Below are 23062 nucleotides of genomic sequence, written 5' to 3'. Positions count from 1 at the left end.
TACATGGGGTAGTTCTGGCCTCCACACGTGTGGTCTCTCTCTCTCTCTCTCTCTCTCGCTCTCTCTCTCTCTCTCTCACACACACACACACACACACGGGGGGACCTTCAGGACAGTGTTTCTCTGTGTAGCTCTGGCTGTCCTGGAACTCACTCTGTAGACCATGCTGGCCTCGAACTCACAGAGATCTGCCTGCCTCTGCCTCCCGAGTGCTGGGATAAAAGGCATGCCCCACCGCTGCCTGGGACACACTCACTTTTTTAGAAGTCTGAATTTCTGGCTGGGGGTGTTGCTCAGATGATAGCGATGTCTATCACCCACAAAACCTGAGCCCCGGCCCGGCAACGACAGGGCTGGTAGCTTGCATCTCTGTCGCCTTGGTCTGGAAACGGGCTCTTGTTCAGAACTCGGAAATGCTGTTACCAGAACTGTGGGTGTGAGACTGGGCCCCGGCAGCCCAACCTGGGCCCAGTCACAGGTCCTCACCACTCAGCTAAAAAGGGTAATGATGAAGAGCAGAGAACTGAGGTTTATTTCTTCCGAGTGGCCACATGAGGAAGAACAAATAAAGAGAGAGGTTCAAATAAAGAGAGAGGTTCAATGTCTTCCCCAAGTCCATCTCTGGGGTCCTGATTAAAGATTGAGGCTTAAATGAAGGCCAGAAAAAAAAGTACTGGATCCCCTGGAGCTGGAGTTACAGGTAGGTCGTGAACTGCCCAGTGTGAGGACTGGGAACCAAACTCAAGTCCTCAGAAAAAATCAGCAAGAACTCTCAAGGTCTGAACCCTTTCTCCAGGCCCCAAAGCCCCTCGCCTGGACTGATGTGGGACAGTGCTTCCAGCTTGCTCCGCCTCAGGGTGCTGGTGTGTCCATCTGTGTGCGCTTGGATAAGAGTGACGCTGAATGAAGCCGGAAGAGCATCTTCCAAGGGAGCATGTTTACTCCCCCCCACCCCGACCCCGCAAGAAGCTGGGCCCCTGATTGCTAAGAAAGGCCAATTCCTGCCTGGTGATCTTCTTAGGAGCTGGACAAGATGGGCACGAGTGCCGGAGGCCCTTACCACGTGCACAGTCCAAAGTGTAACTTCCCCAGGCCCTGACTCAGGACTGTCCTTGGGGGGAGGGGGGGGACGAGGCACTGGAAGGGATCTTCTGAGCAGAAGGATCAGGGGCTCAGAGCGCCAGGGACCCTGCCAAGAGCCGGGCCGCAGCAAAACCCTTTGTCTGGAGCCGGCAAGCTGGAGTTGGAAATGGAGTCGCGTATGTCCGGGGCCGCGGCTGTTGGACAGCGCCTCCTCCAGGCTGAGCCCTCAGAGAAGAACCGGCTTCCGGTGGTTTCGGGCAGCCGAGGGGGAAGAGCGCTGCGCTGGTTCACCACCATGGTGCTGAACGCCGCCTTCCTGGGGATGGTGAGAGCTGGGGCCGTAACCCCTCCCCGGCTGGGGGATGGGTCTCGGGCAGGGGTCCTACCCAGCCAGGGAGACCTGCTCTTGACCACTGTGTGGCCATTGAAACTGCCCGGGCTGCGGTTTCACCGTAAGGAAAATGGGTACAATTTTAACCAAAGGTGAACTCGATTATCCTAATGTTGTTCTTCTGCAGCAAACCTTACTCGGTTCCCGTGTGAGGCAGACAGAGGGGGCTGTGCTAGCATGTACCAATTGTCCTGGCCGTCCCCAGCATGCCTTCTTGAGAGTTGCTTGTACCCTGACCAGATGCAGCTAGCAACTTCATTTCACAGCTGAGCTACAGGTCCCGAGAGGGAAGTGACTTTCCCGGGCCGCACAGCTGGTTGAGTGGTAAAGCCAGGAAGATGCCTCGCTCTATGATAGTCCTACTTACGTCGAGCCTTAGGTGCTTAAGTGTTTTTTCTTGGAGCAAAGTGCAAAGCAAGGCTGCTTCTCAATGCACCATTTGTGATGACCTCTTTTGCCCTTTGGTAACTGTGACCTTGGAGAGAGGAAAGCGAGTTGCCTGCGGGAGTAATTTCCCGTAACCCAGAATCTCGGGGGTGGAATAAGAGTTGGTTTCTGATGGGGGTGGGGGAGGGAGATGGAAGATCTGAGAAAGAAATCACTGCAGACGCTGGTCATTCTCTCTGTGGGCCAGGTCCTGCTGTAAGTCCTTCTGGAAACAGGACGCACGTTGGTTAGAGCCACTGCCCTGAGCCTTGTACTCATTTCTTGTGGGCATTTGTGCTCACCAGGTCCTTAGTCCTGGAAGGCTTCTGTCTGAGGAAGGGACGCTGCTTGCCTCAGAGCAGAGAGCGCTGCGATTAGAATCAGCCATTCTCGAAATGTAGATGAATTAGAAACCATTTCTTAAAGGGCCCGGGGAATTTCCTTGGAAAGCCAACTGTTAACTTTTGGGTCTCAATGCCCCTATCAAAAAGCGAAGTTTACACTTGGTTTTTAACAGTTTCTTCTGCACAAAGAAATGACTTGAGAACTGCCCAGGGCCCGAGCCAGAGAAGGCTGAGAAAACTGTACTCTGAAACACAGGCAGGCAGAGCCTGTAGGCCCAGAAAGTGTCTGGAGACAACGTGATTGGGTACGACTCACTCACCTTCTTTGGACATTTTGGGCAGTATGCATCTTTAATGGACTCAGCGACATGTGTGAGAATATTCTTTCATTTCTGCTTCAGGAGTTGGGGTCCTCAGGTAGGTCACAGGAGCCTGCCCCCAGAGGCAGCTGTAGGCCGATCTAACAATCCCACGTTCCTTTTGGGTCAGCTCCTCAGTTTGAAATGGGTACCAACGGCACTTTCCGCGCCCAGAGTTGTGGTCAGTTTGGTCCAGTTGTAGAATTCATAACGGACAACGGCAGATTGATTGGGCAATGCTTTACGCCTTCAGAGGATGACTGCACAGAAAGATCTGTGACCCAAGGGAAGCCGGCAGGGCTGGGAGAGTGCTGTGATGGTTATCAGGTGCATAGCACGGAGAAGCCGGAGCACACTCAGCCCAACCAGATCAAGATCAAACACGCCAGTCCTCTTGCAATAAGGAGAGAGGCCGTGTGAGAGCACAATTCTCACCGTGTTTGTCTGGGTCAGTGGTTCGGTTCTCACCCTTCCCCATGCTGGGACCCTTCGATACAGTTCCGCGTGTGTGGCGATTTCCGCCCCCCACAAAATTATTTTCATTGCTACTTCACAACTGTAATTTTGCTACTGTTACGAATCATACTATAAACTTCTAAGGTGCAGGATATCTGATGCACAACCCTGTGAAAGAGTCCTTCAAGCCACGGGTTGAGAACCGTGGTCTAAGGCAACCAGTGATGGCAGTTATGGCCATTAGTTGGTTGTAAAATTGTCCAGTCTACAGAGTTATCTGTTTTTGTAGTTAGCCTGGCAACAGATGCTAGAGGAGAGCCAGCAACGACACGCGTTTGAAAGCGCTGTGGCAGCCAGGCTCGCCCTCCACCCTCCCTGAGGCTTGCATACCCCTCGGTTGCTCCCACAAACGCACAGCGTGTCCCTCTCCTCTGGGAGCTACAGGCAGTCGTGAGCCGTGCAGCCTGGGCTCTGGGAATGGAACTGGGGTCCTGGGAAAGATGAGTAGGCGTTCTAAATCACTGAGCGATCTCTTCAGTCCCTAAGGGGGAGATTCAAAGCGAAATTTTGTTTCAGTAAGTATCGGTAGTACTTCAGAATTATCGGTAGTATTTCAGAACCTATGGGAGGTCTGACCAGTTAGAAGACCTGCATTTTCCCCAAGTTCCAGGTTGTTTCGCATTCCGCACAAGGAAAACCCCGCTGCTTACAGATGGAATAGGCGGAAACCCCATCAGAAACGTTCTTCAGTCCAGACTAACAGTTTTATCAAGGTCCAAGGTGGGTACTTGTTCAGAGTATAGACTGCTTTGATTGTGGAAGTCATAGAAACTTCCAGAAAAGCAAATCAGAAGGCAGACGCGGGCCACGCCAAACAGTAAGATTGACACCAGCAAGGAGGCTGGTGCCCTGGCTTCAAGGTCAATAAAGGCCCTTGAGGCGGAAATGATCGCCACCTAGTGGCGACTGATTGAACTCACACGGCTCAGCTTCCTTCCCTGCTCTAAAGCTTCCCACCAAGCAAGGGCTGTCGGGAAGCTTCCTAATGGCGCACACTGCAGGGGTACAGCTTCTCACTGAATGGCATTAAGTTTGACTTAATGTGACACCCCTCAGGTGTCCGTTCCTACCCACAGTAACCCCTAGGTATTGTGTGTGCAATTCCTGGCTGCATGACACACTTTTTACTCACATGTGTTTAGTCGTGTTTAGTTAATAACTGGACAGGTCATTTCAGGGCTTCTTATAGCAAGCAGCAGTGACATCCAGAACATCAAGGAGAGCTTTCCACTTTGCAGCTCCAGTCAGCTTGCCAAGGGTGTGGAGGGGCTTAGACAGTGCCTGTGGTTCACAGCCTATCCAAAGACTACTGTGTGTGTGTGTGTGTGTGTGTGTGTGTGTGTGTGTGTGTGTGTAAAACTGACACCTTACCAATGGCAGGGAAATCCTAGCCTGTGATCCTGGAGAGCTGTCTGCTTGTAGGATGGTCCTAGCGAAAATATGCTTTGGATTAATGCACGGAAACTTTGCCTATTGGGTCCTGTCACATTGTATGTGAGCAGGAGGACCCGGGTGCTGTCACTAGGGGTGCAAGCCTTGACCTTGACATGACTACTCTTAAGGAGTCAGGCTAGGCTCTCCAGCGGGAGTGGATCGGATTGCCATCCCTCGGAAGTGCTTGTGACTGAGGCCATCCAGGTAATTCAGGAACTGGACTTCCTGCTGTCTTTGCGTCTGTGATGAACCAAGTGTCGCTGGCCAGGGACTCCTCCAGGAATCCTGCTAGGCAAACCACAACTTCTAATTTAACTGTAGCTGCCGTCACAGCCTCTGCACACCTAGAAAACGAGCACTTCGGGAGGCAGGTGGAAAGAAACCCATCTGTGCTTGACTCATCAAGCTGCTAAAATCACAGGGCTTGGAGCACTGGTTGTCTTACCTAGAATGAAGGGATGGCAAAGCAAAAGCAGAGTAGAAGCCCTCCGCAGTGAAAATACATACCCACCAATGTTTTTTTTTTTTTTTTTTGTTATAGTTTGGCTCAGTTCTTCCCTACTACCGTGTATTTTAGAGTGCAGAGCTTTTAATGCTAGAAGCTTTGAGGGCTGAGCAAGCAGCAGGAGGGCATCCAAGCTCTCCATGGGTCCACGCTTAGCGAAGGATTTACATCCTCTTAAGCTCAGGGCCTTAGTGCCCCATACTTAATCGGTTCTGATAGGTAATTGGCTCTAGGCCAGTCTCTGGCATCTGTTCAAATTGCACAGCTTAGTGATTTTACTACTGACTAGGTTAGCCCGAGAATCTGCCAAGTCATTTCCTGAGCACTTAATTCTTACTGTGCTTGATGCTGGGTTAAACATCAGCTTGATGTTTATGAGCCGCTGTGTCTGGGAATTCCTGCTCAGGCCAGTGGGACTCGGTAGTCCTTCCCATGTTTGTCCTTTTGGACTAAACAATTAGCTGCAAATGACAAGACTTAGGCTGGCCATGCTTATCGATCAGATGAGAGTTCAGTGCTACAGTAGCTCATCTGGCAAGAAAAGCTGGTTGTGTCTGTTTCGTACAAGTCATCCTTAAAAATAACAAGTAGGAGGCTGGGTTGTGGCTCAGTTGGTGGAGAGCTTGCCTGGCACAGATGATGTCCTGAGGTAGATCTCTAGCACAAAGGCCTGTAAGCGTATCGCACTCAGGAGGTAGGGCCAGTAGAATCAGAACTCTGGGGCTGTCCTCAACTGCAGACAGAGTTTATCGCTGCCCTGGGATACAGGGGACCCTGCTTCAGAGGAGCAAAGGCAGCAGTGAGAGCTGTGCCTCCTGCTGTTATACTTACAGCCACTGTATTCCTGAGAATTTCACACAACCTCTGAGACGCATCTTACCAACCCACGTATCTGTATAGAAATGAGTCATTTTGCATTTCTTATCATGTCGTCATAGTTCCAATAGACTTTCCTGTGCCCCTCGCATACATTTTGCATCTATTGTTATTTCATCAGACTTTTGATATACTTTAACTCACCAGTATTATAACTCACCAGTGAAATGAGCTAATTCAAGACAAGTTAAGGTATATAAATGCAGGTCTATTGGGAGCAGCTCTCTGCCGGTTCACAGGTCCCAAAGAATGGAACCAGAGAAGCCACCATGCGAGGGGAGAAGCATGTGCAGAGAGAGAGAGAGACTCAGAAAGAAGAAGAGAGGGGGAACCAAAATGTCTGGATTATACAGTGAAGAGCCTCTGGTGAGAGGAAGCTCCGCCCCTGGGCTGGAGAGCTCAGGCTCAGAGGGCAGGGTATACCAGCCATGCCCTGCAGCAGATAGGGATGGAGGGATGCTGGGAGGAACTGGAGGTCAGGTCCACTTCGGTTCATCTTAGCTGCCTGTCCCAGCTCTGAAGCCCAACAAATACCTCTATCTTTATTTTATCTATATATACACTCATTTATACATGCATATCTACATAGACATATGCATATATACATATATGCCTACACACGTATACACATTTATGCACACACATATGTATGTATATACTCACTGTATCTTTCTTCTCATTTTACAACTGACCTCATCTTCCTAAAAAAAAAAATCTTCATATCATATAGGTAGTCTTTACCAAAAGCTTACTTATCACCCATGGATACCTACGTACTGGGATTCTTTTTTCCTTTTTTTTTTTTTTCTTATTTCTTGTAGTTTTAGCTTCCTGCGGTACTTATAATTTAACATGTATTTACCTTACTCTCCAGTGCACAGTAGGAAGGAAGTCACTAGGAACGTCATACAAAGATGCAGACTCAGGAATCTGCCAATCATCACCTCTAGATGCCCAGGCCTTGGAAAATAAAACCAACAGCATCTAGAGATAGGAGAAATCTCTTACAAGTTAGCAAGATCACGAGCAAATAGAAAAGTAGATATATAAGAGGATATTTCAGATGTTTTTCCCTTTGGCAAGGGATCTCATAGGAGGAGGGGGTCATTGGCTCATTTAAAATTTATTTTATTGCTATTTGTTTAAACCTCACTGGTCTACCTAGGAAGAGGGAAAAGCACGACCCTAATGGCCTCAGGGGCTTGGAGCGTCCTTCAGCGCTGACCCAGCGGGAGGGTGCCCTGGACGCTGTGTCTCCTGCTCGAAGGACCTGTCTCAGTCCTCCATCCTCCTTCCTCCCGAGACAGCATGTGTGGGTTCCCGGGCTGAGGTACTGAGCACTCAGCCTCCTTTGGCTTGACTCCTCTGGCTGGTGAGCCCCTCTGCCACAGCAGGTGCCACCCAAGGTGTCTCCAGGACACTCTGGGGCCTTGAGGGTGGCACCCCTATTCCACACCTTCTGAGGGCAGTAGCCATGGAAACACCATAATTGCTGTGCAGGAGGCCACCCCTCCTAGGTGTCTCGATGGCCCCTTTAAAACCAGTGGTTCTCAGCCTGTGGGTCTCGACTCCCTTGGGGCCAAATGGCCTTTTCACGGGGGTCCCCTAAAACCATTGGAAGACGCAGTAGCAAGATTTCAGTTACCAAGTAGCAACCAAAATAATTTTATGATCGGAGGTCACCATAACTGGAGGAGCTATACTAAAGGGCCACAGCGTTAGAAAGGGGGAGAAGTACTGCTTTAAAGAGTGCAGGAAGCTGGTTTTTAAGGCATGGACTCTCTTCCAACGCACCTCCCCAGTGAGTAATTCCATCTGAGTGAAGACATCATCATGCTGGCCACTCTAGTTGAAAGGTGTCTCGATAAAGTTAAATTATTCGAGTCCCAGGCCCCACGTATACAAAGGTTCTGGGCTCTTAGCTCTGTGACGATAGCAAGCAACTATTGCAGAAGTCAGACTCCCAGACACCTTTGCCCCAAGGAACCCATTCCCAAAGCCGTCTCCCGTCGGCGGTCTAGCGAGTTGTCCCAGCACAAATCCCTAGAGCTCAAATCAAGGAGACAGGCTGTGGTGACCTCAGCTGCTGTGCTGGCACATTTGTGTGACCTCTTGGGGACGGGCGCCGTCACTGGAGGTCTCTTTCCCACCGCATGTCTAATGCCAAACCCTTTCATTTGGCAAAAATGTTACCTGAGGGGCTGGAGAGACGGCTCAGGGGCTATGAGCACCTGCTGCTGGGGAAGGCCTGGGTTTGCTTCTCAGCACCCACAGCAGCCGGCTCCCCCAGTTCCAGGACACCCTGCGCCCTCTTCTGGCCCCTGAGCACGTGGAATGCACACACAGATACTCAGGTGCTCACACACGCACATTAAAATAAGTATTTAAAAAACTTTCTATCCAAGGGAAGGAGGGCTCCTCAGTTGGACAGCTCCTGAAGTCGATGGAAGTAGACCAAACCCTACAGGGCTGGAAAGGAAGATTAATAGACAGGAGGAAGTGACGTATGGAAGCTGCTTGGTTCAGACTGAGCAGCCCGGGAGATCGGCCGCATGTTCTGAGAAGGTTGCAGCATGCTGACAAGCTGGCTTAGCGTTTCTTACACAGCGAGGCGGGGCTAGAGACCAAAGTCAGGCCGTCCCTGCGTCTGTAACGTTTTGCAAGGAAGACTGTCATTCCGCGCTTCTGGCAGCTGCAGGTTCCTCTGAAGGAAAGCGTAGGTTCGAGGAAGCTCAGCTCACCGGCATCGTAGATGTGTGGAACCCCACAGGCCCCGGAAACAGTTCAGTTTTAACAAAATATAAAACTTAGAAGAGTCTGCCTCTAAGTCACTCTCTGCCTCGTAACCACTTGTTGGAGGTTAGATACACAGCGCTCGGTTGGTAGGTAAAAAAAAGCTTTTGTGCTTGTGGATTGCAGGGAGTGAGCGTGGCCGTGTTGGGCCCCACCTTTCCCGACCTGGCAAGGAACGTGAACCGGAACCTCAGCAGCCTCTCCGAGGTGTTCGTGGGCCGCGCCCTCGGCTACATGGGCGGCTCGGTGGTCGGCGGGGTGCTTTTCGACTGCATGAATCATTTTCTGCTTTTGGGTAAGCGACCGGTGATTTTCGTCGTGTCGTCTGTGCCGCGGGGTTTGCCGTCCGTCTCTGAGCCTGCTGTGGCACGTTAAGCCTGTAGTTTGGCCTAGAGAGCGGTGGCCTGCGCACGTTGACAATCGACGGCGACTGTTTTGCGGTTCCCCCACAACAACTGGGTTGCCAGAGTCTGTTGCCCCCATGGAAGGGAATCATCACGGAGCCCTCTGGGACCTGCCCTTGCCCTGCGGTGGGAGTTTTGGCAATGCCAAATCCTGCCAGCTTTCGCCAAACGCAGGCTCCCAGAGTCGTTTTGTCTCTGCTGCTGGTGAGTTGCGCTCAGGCTGCGCGGCCACACCCCAGAGGCGGTCGGAAAGCCCACATCAGAACGGGCTACTGTTCCTGGCGAATACACAAGGGATCCCTCTTGTAACTGTTATCTGTTAATGAGAATTACATGTATAAAAGAAGAATTCCGTAAGTTTTTGTGGAGAGTCCTGCTTCACAGTTGTTCTGCTGCTGCTCTGAATCCCAGCCCAGGACTGTGTGCTTTGTATTTTCCTCCCAATCGCACAAACCAACTTACTTTAAATACAAACTACTAAACTAATCCTTCCTTTCGACCCTTTTGTCATTCCGTGTGTAGAAGTCTTTTTTGGTTCCTGGGATTCTTGTTTTGTTTGTTTTGCTCCCCCCATGTGTGCGTGCTCACGCGTGTTCGGGTACGTGTGCGTGGGTCTGGAGGCCAGCTGGGTCTTCCTCCATCACTGGCCACTCTCTTGGCTGAAGCAGGCTCACTCCCTGAACCCACAGCTCGCTGGTTTGGGGAGTCTAGCTAGCCAAGCTTGTTCTGGGGGGATCACAAGCGGCCCCAGGACCACCCAGCTTTTATGTGGGTACCGGGGAGCGCTCTTTCTCACGCTTGCATGGCATGTGCTCGGTCCCTGAACCAGCTCTCCGACTATTCCCCTTCATTTGGGTTATTTTTTTTTTTCAGTCGTTAAGATACATTCAATCAACCATTGTTCGCATTCCAGAGCACTCACATGGAGGTCAGAGGACAACTCTCACAGTGGGTTCCTGGGCTCTAAAGCAGGTCGTCAAGCTTGGCAGCACTGGGATCTTGCTGGGTCTGGTTTTGGTTCCTAAATGTAAAACATTTAAGTAATTTTTTTTCCCTTTTACCTCTTTTGTTATAAAACTTGGCCTAACGGTATGATTTACAGTTCGATGCTGGCGGTGATAGAATTATATTCATTTCATAACCTTCTGTATTTTATAATCAATGAAGATTATACAAGATGCAAAGCGCAAGGCTACTTGTAAAAAGGCCCACCTTCACAAAGTTACCCTCTTTTAATTTGATCTTATTTGCATTTGGGGGAGACATTATTACTCCTGAATGCTGCTTTTTACAGCTGACCTTCAACCTTGTCTTCTCAGGGATGTCAAACCTGTTCATCTCGGCTGGTCTTTACCTCACTCCTTTATGTAAGACAGCAGCCTCCCTGACGGCCATGATGTCTGTGACTGGTGTCTCCTTTGGCATTCTGGATGCAGGTTAGTGGCTCACTCATTGTCATCTCTGGGACTAGGACACACTACTGCTAAGAGAAACGGAGCAGAAGGCATTAAGCTATTCCTTGGGATGGATTTGAAATGACAAGAGCTGTTGAACTGGTCGTGGAGTCACTGACTCAGAACCACCCTGCTGCTCTTTGTGTAAATTAGGGCATCACCTTTCTAAATGTCTGACTATGAATAAATTTGTCCTAAGAGTATGGATTGTTGCTGTTGAAATCCAAAGAGGGACGCTCAAGGGCCTGTGCTCTGTTCTACTTTCTTTGCATTTGGTTTTTGTTCTTTGTTTTCTCAAAACCTCCCTCTACAGTAGTTTCTGCATATGTGATGATTTCTTTGAAAACCTCTTCAGGGGTGGGGGAGGTGACTCAGGAAGATCCAAGACCTCACTGGCCATGTAGCCTAGCCGAAATGGCAAGCTTTCAGATCAGTGAGAGGCATTGTCTCGTGATAGTAAGTTGGGGGTGGGGGTGACAGCAGACCCTGGACATCTTCCTCTGGCATCTGCATGTCCACACTAGTCTGTGATGTCACTCCTTGGCACCTCCCTCTCCCCCACAGACACACAAAGACCTACTAAATGACATATGTGATATTTGTTTACTTCCAGATTCCAGCCTTCTATCCTTTCCTTCTCTGTCCAATGTTATCTATTCTTTAGGCTTTGTTTGGTTGTAAATTCAGAGTGGAATGAAATACTTCAATCATTTTTAAAAAGAGGTAGCCATGGACTTGTCGCTTTGGGCCTTTCATCCAGTAGGTCCTCTGATAGCCTTAAGGGCAGATTCTGAACTGTGTATTATTATTATTATTATTATTATTATTATTATTATTATTATTTGTAATAGGCAGAGCAGGGCCTTTGGGGTATTCAGGATTCTGAATGGGTATTTTGTACCTGTTTTAAACATGAACAAACAGTATTTTTATTATTGCAAGTACAAAAAAGAATTGGTAATGTGTCTGAAGTGTGTGTATATATATGCAAATGTACATTATATAGAACATATAAATAAATAGGTGTATCAAATAAAACTTCCCCATGAAGTGTGAGCATATTTCCTAAAAACCTTTGCTCCTGTGCCTGGCCCTAAGAGATAGTAGATGACGAGAGTGTTGAAGGTCGTGTGTACGTATGTGCACAGATCCTTCCCTGCAGAGTTGAATCGGTGCGATAACTTAGGACATTTGTCGCGTTCCTGCCAAGGAATACAGACTCATACATTTGGTGGGCTTTGTTAGCTAAGTTACTGTGTTTAACCGAAATCATTTCTTTAACTGGTAGGTGGGAACGTCCTCATCCTGGATCTTTGGGGGGACAAAGGAGCCCCCCACATGCAAGCCTTGCACTTCAGTTTCGCCTTGGGTGCCTTTCTGGCGCCCCTGCTGGCTAAACTGGCCTGGGGTACAGCAGCATCTGCTCAGAACCACACTGAGTCCGACTCTGACCCTCTAATGCTGAACCAATCCTCCGAAGCAGCCTCAGACTCTGTGTTTGCGGTACCCGATGACCTGACTCTCCTGTGGACATATGCTTCCATCGGCACCTATATTTTAGTTGTTTCTGTCTTTCTCTTTGCTCCATTCTTTAAGAAAAGTTCAAAGCAAGAAAAAGCCACGGCATCTGCTCAGGTAGCTCGAAGGGCCAAAAATCACTGGGCCCTGCTCTGCCTCCTCTTCCTCTTCTTCTTCTTTTACGTGGGAGCTGAGGTGACTTACAGCTCTTTTATATTCTCCTTTGCCACCACCCATGTTGGCATGGAAGAAAGCGAGGCAGCTGGCTTGAACTCCATCTTCTGGGGCACCTTTGCAGCCTGCAGGGGCCTGGCCATCTTCTTTGCAACACTCTTACAGCCTGGAACCATGATTGTGTTATGCAACATTGGCAGCCTGACTTCATCTTTATTTCTGGTGCTTTTTGACAAGAACCCTCTTTGCCTCTGGATCGCAACATCTGTGTATGGAGCCTCAATGGCAGCCACATTTCCCAGCGGCATTTCCTGGATCGAGCAGTACACCACCTTAACTGGGAAATCCGCAGCGTTTATTCTGATTGGTGCTGCCCTGGGAGTAATGGCTACTCCTGCATTATCTGGAATTCTTCACGGACACTATCCAGATCTACCAGTAATCCTGTACACTTGCCTGGGGTCAGCAGTATTCACAACCATTTTATTCCCCGTGATGTATAAATTAGCCACCTTACCTCTGGCTCGCAAGCAGAAAAAAAGCATCAACAGTGAGGGCCAGAAATTTTTACTTTCGAGCTCTGGGCTACAGGGGAGGAAATGAAAGGATCAAGAAAATACAATTAAATGGGAAAAGCAAAAGCAGGAACCAGGAGGCTTTGCTTCCTAGCTCTGAGTGGAAACAAGGAAGCTAAATGAAGGGGAAGATGGAAAGGTGTGTGTGTGTGTGTGTGTGTGTGTGGATTTTGAAGTGGTTAAAAGGAAGAATGAGGCATTCTCTAATAGAAATATAATAGATTTTTTTTTACTATATAGAACCCGTGGCTGAGGTATCCAAGTAACTCTCCTGTAATTCCCTGCAGCCTGTCCCCTCCGGTTGACAGTGAGGATTCAGTTGCGAAGCACAGGGCACAGGGACTAACAGAGAAAATGGGTTGGTGACTGAATGACCTCACTGAATAATTCCTAAGGAGCTGGTCAGAGCTGAGCCTTCGATTTTCTGCATGTTTTGGGGAATCAAACTCAAGCCCATTTCCAGGCAGTGGTAAAATGTTGGGAAATGTTTGATTCTCGGGGTCTCCCATAAGCTGCCAGATGATCTTGTTCTGATCCTTGTCTCTGGCAGGAAGCTGATTAAAGGAAATTTTATGATCTCCACCTTTCAGAGAGTTCACAGAGGATTTATGCTGGTGTTTTCATTTTGTAACAGGGTGTTGCTGTGTATCCCAGGCTGACCTCAAATGTGCAGTCCTCCTGTCCCAGTCTCCTGACTGAAGAAGCATCTGAGAAGCTGGGTGGTTCTCTAATGCAGAGAGGCCACAGGGCGGGTTGTGTTTGCTGAGCAGTTAGCCAGTTTTCCATATTCTACCTAAGAGGCTAGGGGGTGCCATTTTCTGAGTGTCCTAGGCAATGGGGAGGAGTTTATAGTCACGCCTTTCTTTACCTGCCTCCCAGCAATCCTGAGACCCTCAGCACTGCTGTTATTGAAGCTAGCTCCTCAACCCATGATTCTAGAAAGGAAAAGACGAGGATTTTCAAATTAAAACCCAGGACTTCCACAGTTCATGTAAGACGTCTCTGAAAAATCAATGTAATTGCCGGTCTATGTACTTCATTTTCAAGGAAGTAAAAAAACAAATTATGAATAGCTTTAAGACTATGCTATTAATTGTGAATATGGACCCAGCGAATTTAATGCTATACTTCAGTTCTAGTCTTCTGAGAAACTTGATTTTTAAAGCCACATTTCATCCATTCTAACTATAAAATTGTGATAGTCTTTATAATAAATGATTTGTTCAACATGTGACAAAGGCTAATCAACACTTCTGTCCATCTTCTTCTATAAAATGAAGTTGAATCTTCTATTCAGCAAAGTGTCACAATTCATTGTACTGAGGATTATGAAGACACCTAGGTCAACATTATTTTTTCTATTTTCTCTGGCATTTATTCATTGTACATAGCACTGGGTTTCATAAAAGCAAGCCTCGATAAGTTGTTCTTCAGTCCTTGGCCTACTTCAGAGATGGGGTTTTTGTTTTATTATTTCTAGCTTTAATTCTCACTGGTTTTGAGTAGTAGTTATACCAAAGACTCTGTAAGCATTTGACAATTGTACTTTTATTATTTTTCTCATGTTGTTGTGTGCACGCATATGTCTGCATATTCTCATGTGTGCAGGTGCCGGGGAGAGTTTTCCTTGATTGCTCCTCACCTTTTTCACTGAGGCAAGGCATCTAAATTGACAAGCTCTCTGACACTCCTATCTGGAGAGTCACTGTGTGCTAGGGATCCTGGTCTCTGCTCTCTGAGAGTGCTAGCCTTACAGGTATGTCGGAAGATCCTACTGTTGACATCAGAGTCCACCGCGTCCTGATAGCTCTGAGCTCAGCGCAAAATGGCGGACTCCCTTTCTCAGGGGGGCTTCCTCTTCTCTGCCTTGTCTTGTCAGGAGAGCATCTGTAGGTACAAATGCCTGACCTTGCCTGAAGGATGACCCTGCACAAAGCCTCCTGCAAGTGCTAGGTGACCTGGCATAAGAGTCATGCTCCTTCCCCCTGCCAGAATGATAATTAGGTGCTATGTTATAACCAATCATATCTTCCTGCCCATATGATAATTAGCCACTGTGTCATGACCAATCAGTCCTTCCCACCCGTAACTCTAAGAACCGTTATGTGCCTCCCCTCTGAAACAATAAAATGAGTTGCCTCTCTGAAGCTGACTCCCAGGAGTGTTGTCCATCACACTCGAGGCTGTCTGAAACCCATCTGTCGCCTATGCTCTCTTGGTGTCCAACAACTCCCCGGGGAGAGGGAGGATCACACAGGTGGGCCATCACACTTACTACATTATGCAGGTTCTGGAGATCCAAACTCTGGTCCTCACACTTGAGTAATAAATGTTTCAGCCACTGTTCCATCTCCCTAGCCCCACAGTGTTCATCTACAGTACTCATCTTCTGAGGTTCTCTTCCCCAAGTTCAAAGTACCCAGGAAACCAAAGTAAAGATGAGAGGGTGGCTTGATGGCCTAAGAGTCAAGGATGAGAATGTCTATTTTACACGAGTGTGGCAAAAACTGGTGTGGGCCATCCTTGGATACATGACCAGAACTGACAAGGGACTGGGTCTCGGTTTTATTTCTAAATTTGGTTTTTGGCAGTTTGGAGTAGTAATCGCATCATAAGCACAGTAGACATTTGACAAAAGTTCCCAAGGCCCATGTCGAGTGATGATTGTGTTTCTACATTGTGATATGTTGGTTTACCTTTCTCTTTCACATGCAAATCGGAAGTTTTGATGAAAATTGATTTAGTTTGTTGTAAGTGAAATGCAGCTCTTTTCAGTGCCCAGGGGTCAAAGCCAGAGCCTTGTACACACAAGGCAAATACTCTACCCTCTTCCAGCCCCAGCACAGTTCCTTTTTCAGCAGCTGCTGGTAATGTATCCATCTGCTCTACACTGGCTCATGCTTCTCACTTTAGAACTCCAGAGAAGACAGGTAGGTAAACTGCCAGTTCAAGCTGGTTAGTTTTCCATTGTACCCTTGGTCAGAGAGGGGAAAGGCCTTTGGCTCCACTTTTGCTTTTGCTTTTGCTCAACCTGTTCAGTTGAGGAAAGTTGTGTCAGTTACTTTTCTATTGCTGTGACAGAACACTATGACCAAGGCAATGTATAAAAGAAAGCATTTAACCTGTGGCTCATGTTGCAGAGAATTAGCGTTCAGCATGGCACTTGGAGCGGTAACTGAGGACTTACAGGTTGAGGCAACAATCACAAAGCACAGCATGTGTATGTGTGTGTGTGAGAGAGAGAGAATTGAAAATGGTGTATGGGCCACTGTCATTCAAACCATCACTGTAATGTTATGGGACATATTAAATAATAACAATTAGGCATACAACAGATCTTACATATAAAAGAGTTTTATCAGGTGGATATAAAGAGAGAGGGCGAGAAGGGAGAGCAGGACATAATGGGGAGATAGAGAAAGGGGAGAAGGCCAAGAGAGAAGAGGCCAGGAGCAAGAGAGACCAAGAGAGGGACCACGTGGCCAGCTGGTCCCTTTAAGGGGCAAGGTAACCACGCCTTCCAGGTGTAACCACCTGGCCAGCGACACATGATGACATCATAGGTTACTAGGCAACCCAGAAGCAAGTTTGGTTCCAAAATCCTAACAATCACTGCCCTAGACAGTCGCAGTTTTGGCCACCTTGAAACTTGTTAAATGTGAATTCTGCCTTCAGCATCTACTTTAAGAGGTTGGAGGATGGAGCTTAGAGAGAGAAAGACATGGTGATAATAAGAACATGGAATAAATTAGAGATCCACACTAAAAAAATCTACTTGGATTCCACAAACCAAAGTGTAAACAGCTTTCAATTACCATAGCAGATACTTGAGATGATCAGAAAAGGGTTATTTAGGCTCATAATTTTGGAGAATCTGGTCCATGTTTTCTTGATTCTGCAGCTTTGAGGCTTGTGGCAAGAATACAAAACAGAATAAAATCACTCGTCTTATGCCCAGGATGCAGAAGGGAATGAGAGGGGCTCAGACTCCTTAATTACCTTAAGAGATGAATGCATGGGGACATAAAGGCTTCCCACAAGGCACCACTTCTTAAAGTGCCACCGCTTCTGAATGCCCCACTGTGACCATGCGTCTAAACATTGGGATGTTGGGACATTTGAGATTCAGACTATGGTATTCTTTCCTGATTCCCAAGTAGCCTACCACTTCACAGCATAAAATGTCAGTCATGTTAAAGAGTTCCTGTCGAAGACCAGCTTCAACAGGTCAGGGTAGACTGAGGCAGTGGGCATAGAGTCAGCAACTGATCATTCTGCATCCTAGTGGACCTACATGAAGCCCGAGCCGCCCAGCGGCTACATATGATATATAGAGGACGTAGATCCAGTCTGTGCGTGGGCCTTGGTTGGTGCTTCAGACTCCACAGGCCTCATGGGCCCTTGTTAGTTGGCTCTTCTTGTGGAGCTCTTGTCATCTCTAGGTCCTTTTATCCCTCCCCCCACTTTTCCAATAGACTCCCAATGTTTTGTATCTGTTTCAAATCCCTGTGGGGTGGAACCTCTGAGAGGGCAACTCTGATAGGCTCCTGTCTGCAGGCTCAGCAGAGTATGGTTAAAAGTGTCAGGGTTGGCTCTCTTCCATGGGGTGGGTCTTGGGTTGGGCCAGGCATTGGGTGGACATTCCCTTAATCTCTTCTCTATCTGCTCTTTGTCCCTGCAGGTCTTGTAGGCAGGGTAAATTTTGGATCAAGATTTTTGTGGGTGGGTTGGTGTTCTCTTCCCTCCACTAGGTGTGTTGTCTGGTTAAAGGGTGTCCTTTTCAGTCTCCATGGTCCCTGCTACTAGGAGTCTCAGCTAGAGTCCTCCTCGTATCCTCTCAGAGGCCTATTCTGACCTAGGTCTCCAGCTTGTCACAGAGATGTCCCCACCCACAGTTTCTCTTTTCTCTGCAGGCCTTCTGTCCTCCCACATCCACTATCCCCAGATCTGATCTCCACCACTGTTTCTCTCTGTGCTCCCTCTTTTACTTTGTTCCCTTTCTTCAACCACTACCTCTGTCTATTCTATTTCCCCTTCTGAGCGAGATTTATGCATCCTCCCTTGGGTCCTCCTTGTTATGTATCTGCTTGGGGTCTATGAATTACAGCATATTTATCCTGTACTATGTGGTTAAAATTCACTTATAAATGAGGGCACACCATGTGTGTCTTTCTGGATCTGTGTTACCTCACTCAGGATGATATTTTCTGGTTCCATCCATTTGCCTGCAAATTTCATGATTTCCTTGTTTTTAATAACCGAGTAGTATTTCATTGTGTAAATGTACCACAGTTTTCTTTTCCATTCCTTGGCTGAAGGACATCTAGGTTGTTTCCAGATTCTGGTTATTACAAATAAAGCTGCTATGAACATAGGTGAGCAAATGTCCTTGTTGTATGGTGGAGCAACTTTCGGGTATATGCCCAGGAGTGGTATAGCTGGATCTTGAGGTAGAGCTATTCCCAGTTATCTGAGAAAGCGCTAGCTTGATTTCCAAAGTAGTGCCACAAGTTTGCACTCCCACCAGCAATGGAGGAGGGTTCCCCTTTCTCTGCAACATTGCCAGCACGTGTTGTCACTTGAGTTTTTGATCTTAGCTATTCTGACTGGTGTGAGATGGAATCTCTACGTCATTTTGATTTGCATTTCCCCGATGACTAAGGATGTTGGGCATTTCTTTAAGTGCTTCTTGGCCATTCCAGATTTCTCTGTTGAGAATTCTCTGATTAGCTCTGTGTCTCTGTGTCCCATTTTTTAGTTGGGTTATTTTGTTTGTTGGTGTTTAATTTTTTGAGTTCTCTATATATTTTGGATATTAACCCTTTGTCTGATATAGAATCAGTGAAGACCTTTTCCCAATCTGTAGACTGCTGTTTAATTCTGTTGACAGTGTCCTTTGCCTTACAGAAGCTTTTTAGTTTCAAGAGGTTCCATTTATTAATTACTGATCTTAAGGCCTAAGCTGTTGGTGTTCTGTTCAGAAAATTGTCTCCTGTACCAATGAGTTCAAGGCTGGTTCCTACTTTCTTTTCTAGTAGATTTGGTGTTTTTGGTTTTATGTTGAGGTCTTTGATCCACTTGAGTTTTGTGCAGGGTGATAAATATGGATCATTTCCAATTTTCTACACATAGATATACAGTTAGACCATCGCCATTTGTTGAAAATGTGTCTTTTTTCCATTGTATTGTTTTGGCTCTGTTGTCAAAATCAAGTATCCATATATATGTGGTTTTGTTTCTGGGGTTTTTATTCAATTCCACTGATCAACCAGTCTATTTCCATGCCAGTACCATGCAGTTTTTATTACTATTGCTCTGTAGTATAGCTTGAAGTCAGGGATGGAGTTATCTCCAGAAGTTCTGTTGGTGATGCTTATCTCTGTGGTTCCTGTTCTCTTCTCTAAGTTTTTCTTCTCTAGGATTTTCTGGGTTTATGTTTTCTTTATTGATACTGTTTCCATTTTCAGGTCTTGAACAGTTTTATTCATTTCCTTCACCTGTTTAATTTTATTTTCTTGTATGTTTTTGATGGTCTCTATTTGTTTGATTGTCTTTTTCTGTATTTCTTTGAGGGATTTATTTGTTTCCTCTTTAAATGCCTCTAACCACTTCATAAGCATTGATGTAAGGTAATTTTCCTGTATTTCAGCTACATTAGAATATTCAGTGTCAAAACACACAAATGGGGGAATGAGGGTATCTGGTGGAGCCATATTGCCCTGGTTTTTGTTGATTGTGGTTTTTTGTTTTGTTTTACGTTTTAGAGATTTATTTATTTATTTTAATTAATTTATTTTTTATTAATTACAGTTTATTCAGTTTGTATCCAGCTGTAATGCCCTCCCTCCTCCCCTCCCAATCCCACTCACACTCTCTCTCTCTCTCTCTCTCTCTCTCTCTCTCTCTCTCTCTTCTCCTATGCCCCTCCCCCAGTCCTCTGATAGGGGAGACCCTAGCCTATCAGGTCTCATCAGGACTGACTGCATTGTCTTCCTCTGTGGCCTGGTAAGGCTGCTCCCACCCCAGGGGGAGGTGATCAAAGAGCAGGCCAATCAGTTCATGTCAGAGACAGTCCCTGTTCCCATTAGTAGGGAACCCTCTTGGAGACTGAGCTGCATGGGCTACATCTGTGCAGGGGTTCTTGCATGGTCCATGATTGGAGTATCAGTCTCAGAAATCTGTGCCCAGATTTTTTGGTTCTGTTGCTCTCCTTGTGGATCTCCTGGCCTTGAGCCATCTGGTTGTCCATAGTGTTGGCTATTTGTTGCCGGAAACTGCTGGGTTTCTCGAACCTTTGTAATCCAGTGAGGTCCTGCTGGTCTCCTCAAGACAGCTAGTAGGGCTGAACCAAAGGCTCTAAAGTCCTGAGTCATCTTTAGGATGGTGGGAGAAGTTCAGAGAAACACGAATGGGTGCCTCCGAGTCAGCCGTGATGCTGTTTGCTGGCACCTCGCTCCTGCATGCTTCTATTGTCCAGCCGGTCTCCACAGTTGCCCGGATTAGTACAACTGTGGATTGGGGGTTAGGCGGTGGTCCCGGTAGGAATCCAAGGTCTGGTTGCTGGAGCAGAGCACCCCTGGAACTGCGGGCCAGAGCTCGAGTAGGTGAAAAGCATATGTAGCTCACTGTGTACCACTCCCAGATCCAAAAGACAGCTGCGTGGGGCCTGGAACTTCGTCCCCGGCTCCCAGGATGACCCCTTCCGTCCTGGAAACCCTGAAGTCGGTGTTTCGGAGTCAGCCACCAGGTTGCTCACCTGATTCGCGGTCCCTGATCTTCTCCCACTCAGATACAGACTGGCCACCACCCTCGTGGAAGTCCGTGTCTCTTTCTCCGCTCCTCAATTCCTTGGCTGTATCTATTTGGCTTTGCACAGGATGTGAATTCGCTGTTTTATTACACCGCCGCTCCTCTCCTGCATGCCACTCTCTGCCTTTTTCTTGTTAAGTTAGCTCACGAATGACAAACTTCCCTGTGGCTTTTTCCGCGTGTTCTTAGCTTTAGTTAACCTCCCTGTGTCTCATCCTCTCTTCATCTTCCTTCCTTGATCCTCATTTCTTCCCTTTCATCCCCCCTTCTACTTTCATATCTCATGTATTCTACTACTCTCCCCACGCCCTCATTTAAAGACTTTTTTTTCTCTCCTCTTGAGCCCCTTCCCAGTCTCCTAGCCTCTACCCACACCACTGCACCTAAATAAACGTAGGTAAACCCTAGACACTGAGACCCCGTGCAAGAGAGAACGTGTGATGTTTGTCTTTCTGAGCCTTTTGCCTCGTTTCTTATAATGTTTCACAGTTTCCACCCATTCTACTATAAATTTTGCTTTTCTTTATGACTGAGTGAAATTCTGTTGTGCCTGAGTGGAGAGCCATGGGACGCAGCTACAGACAAAGCCAGCCTGAGATGCAGTCCCGGATGCTCCAGGTACCCCGGAAGCCTCCCATACCTGGACGCCAATGGCCTCTTGCTAAAGCAACACACCTGCGGCCAAGCTTGACCAGCCGAGTTGGATCACTAGGATTCACACTGTGGTGTGGAGAATTGCTGGTTAAGCTGCTTTGTTATCTTTTCACCCGGGGAAGTAGTTTTTGAAAAAACAACAACAACAACAAAAAAAAAAAAGTTAGGCGTTTCCACACCTTTTTCTTCTTGTATTGATGTTACTTGCCTGCTTTGCCTATAAATAATGAAGCCTGGAATAAACCTGCGCTGCTTCAGTCAGAGTGACAGCCCTCTCGGGCCGATCCCGTGTGGAGTGTGATCTGTCCTCACTCCCCACTCAGGTACTGTTCAACCCTGCCAGTTCCTGCACCAATGTGCCAGTTTTCATCATCTTTCGTCTGCTGAAGGGCTCCAGCAAGGCTGACTCCGTCTCCTTGCTACTGTGAGGAAAGCAGCTGTAAACATGGATGTGCAAGTGTCTCTCCGAAAGGATAAAGAGTCCTTTGGGTATTCGGCCAGTAGAGGTATAGCTGGTCATAGTGTTATCCCAGTTTTCACTTCTTTTAAAAATATTTCTTTTTTAAGTGTGTTGGTGTTTTGCCTGCATGCATGTGTGTGCACCTCATACGTGCCTGTGCCTGCAGGGGGCAGAAAAGGGAGAACCCTGCATTGCTTAGATCATTTACAGATGGTTATGAGCCACTATGTGGCTGCCTGGAACCGAAGCATGGGTCCTCTGCAAGGACAGCAGGTGCTCTTAACCAATGAGCACCTCTCTCCATCTCCAACTTTCAGTTTCTTGAGAAATCTCCACACTGACTTCCATAGTAGCTGCAGCAAGCGACACCCCAACAACAGTGACTTTTTAACCTCCTGCCACCTTCACCCCTCCCCCCTCCCATATCAGAGGCCTGATAAAAATGCCGAGACACATGCTTTGAAAACAAACTAAAAGTATTTGTTATAGTCTAGGCAAGAAATGAGGACAAAAACTAAGGTAAAAGAAATGGAAACCTGGAATCCATCTTAAGAGACAGTTCTGAAGTCCAGTGTGGTGGTGCAGGCTTTAAATCCCAGCACTCTCTGTGAGTTCAAGGTCAGCCTAGTCTACATACTGAGTTCCAGAACCCTGACTCAAAACAAACAAACAAACAAACAAAAAACACAAGAGAGTGAGAGTGAGGGAAGGAAGAAGGAAAGAGAGAGAGAGAGAGAGAAAGAGAGAGAGAGAGATTGGGAGATTGAGGCATTTCTGAGGCAAACTCACAAAGTTTAATGACCAAATGGACAAAAAAATTGGAAAGCTGGTTGTAAGAAAGGGTGACTCAAAGGTTTGTAATCTGGGAATCTAAGTGGATAAGAGCAAGAAGATAGAAAAGAAATTTAATATGAAGTTAAATAAAAACCTATTCTCTGAGGATGAGGTTGTCATGGGTAAAGAGCAAAGCTGGGATCTGGCAAAGATAAGCTCTTCTGGGCTGGTGAGGCGGCCCAACAGGTAAAACCACTGACTCTCAAGCCTGACCTGAATTTAAGTCCCACTACCCATGTGGCTGAAGGAGAGAATGACACCCTCAAATTCTCCCCTGACTTCCATGTGCACACTGTGGCAAGGTACACTCATACATGAGCGTAAACACACACACACACACACACACAGACACACACACACCACAAATAAATAAATGTAATCTTTAGAAACATAAGACCTTTCTTTTCTCTGCTGGGATAAAAACTAAGCAATCAGGGCAGATGTGGTGGCCCA

At 47.2% G+C, this 23062-nt stretch overlaps 1 protein-coding gene across 1 annotated transcript; it reads left to right on the top strand.

Moving 5' to 3' along the window:
- Positions 1-1115: 1115 nt before the first annotated feature.
- LOC110549534 (sodium-dependent glucose transporter 1) lies at positions 1116-14999 on the top strand. The gene is made up of 4 exons (XM_021638762.2): positions 1116-1408; positions 8854-9022; positions 10451-10567; positions 11874-14999. The coding sequence occupies exons 1-4, from the start codon at positions 1250-1252 to the stop codon at positions 12878-12880; spliced, it is 1452 nt and encodes a 483-aa protein (XP_021494437.2). The 5' UTR covers positions 1116-1249; the 3' UTR covers positions 12881-14999.
- Positions 15000-23062: the final 8063 nt, after the last annotated feature.

The sequence above is a fragment of the Meriones unguiculatus genome, chromosome 20 (genome assembly GCF_030254825.1).
Source record: "Meriones unguiculatus strain TT.TT164.6M chromosome 20, Bangor_MerUng_6.1, whole genome shotgun sequence".
Taxonomy (NCBI): domain Eukaryota; kingdom Metazoa; phylum Chordata; class Mammalia; order Rodentia; family Muridae; genus Meriones; species Meriones unguiculatus.
Note: the sequence above shows the minus strand (reverse complement) of the source record. Positions and strands in the feature narration are given on the sequence as shown.

Bases quoted from the DNA above. Each gene is read 5' to 3' on its own strand.
- LOC110549534 (XM_021638762.2), top strand. From the start codon at position 1,250: ATGGAGTCGCGTATGTCCGGGGCCGCGGCTGTTGGACAGCGCCTCCTC. The intron at 1,409-8,853 runs GTGAGAGCTGGG...TGTGGATTGCAG, and splicing joins ACGCCGCCTTCCTGGGGATG to GGAGTGAGCGTGGCCGTGTT. The intron at 10,568-11,873 runs GTTAGTGGCTCA...TTTAACTGGTAG, and splicing joins CTTTGGCATTCTGGATGCAG to GTGGGAACGTCCTCATCCTG.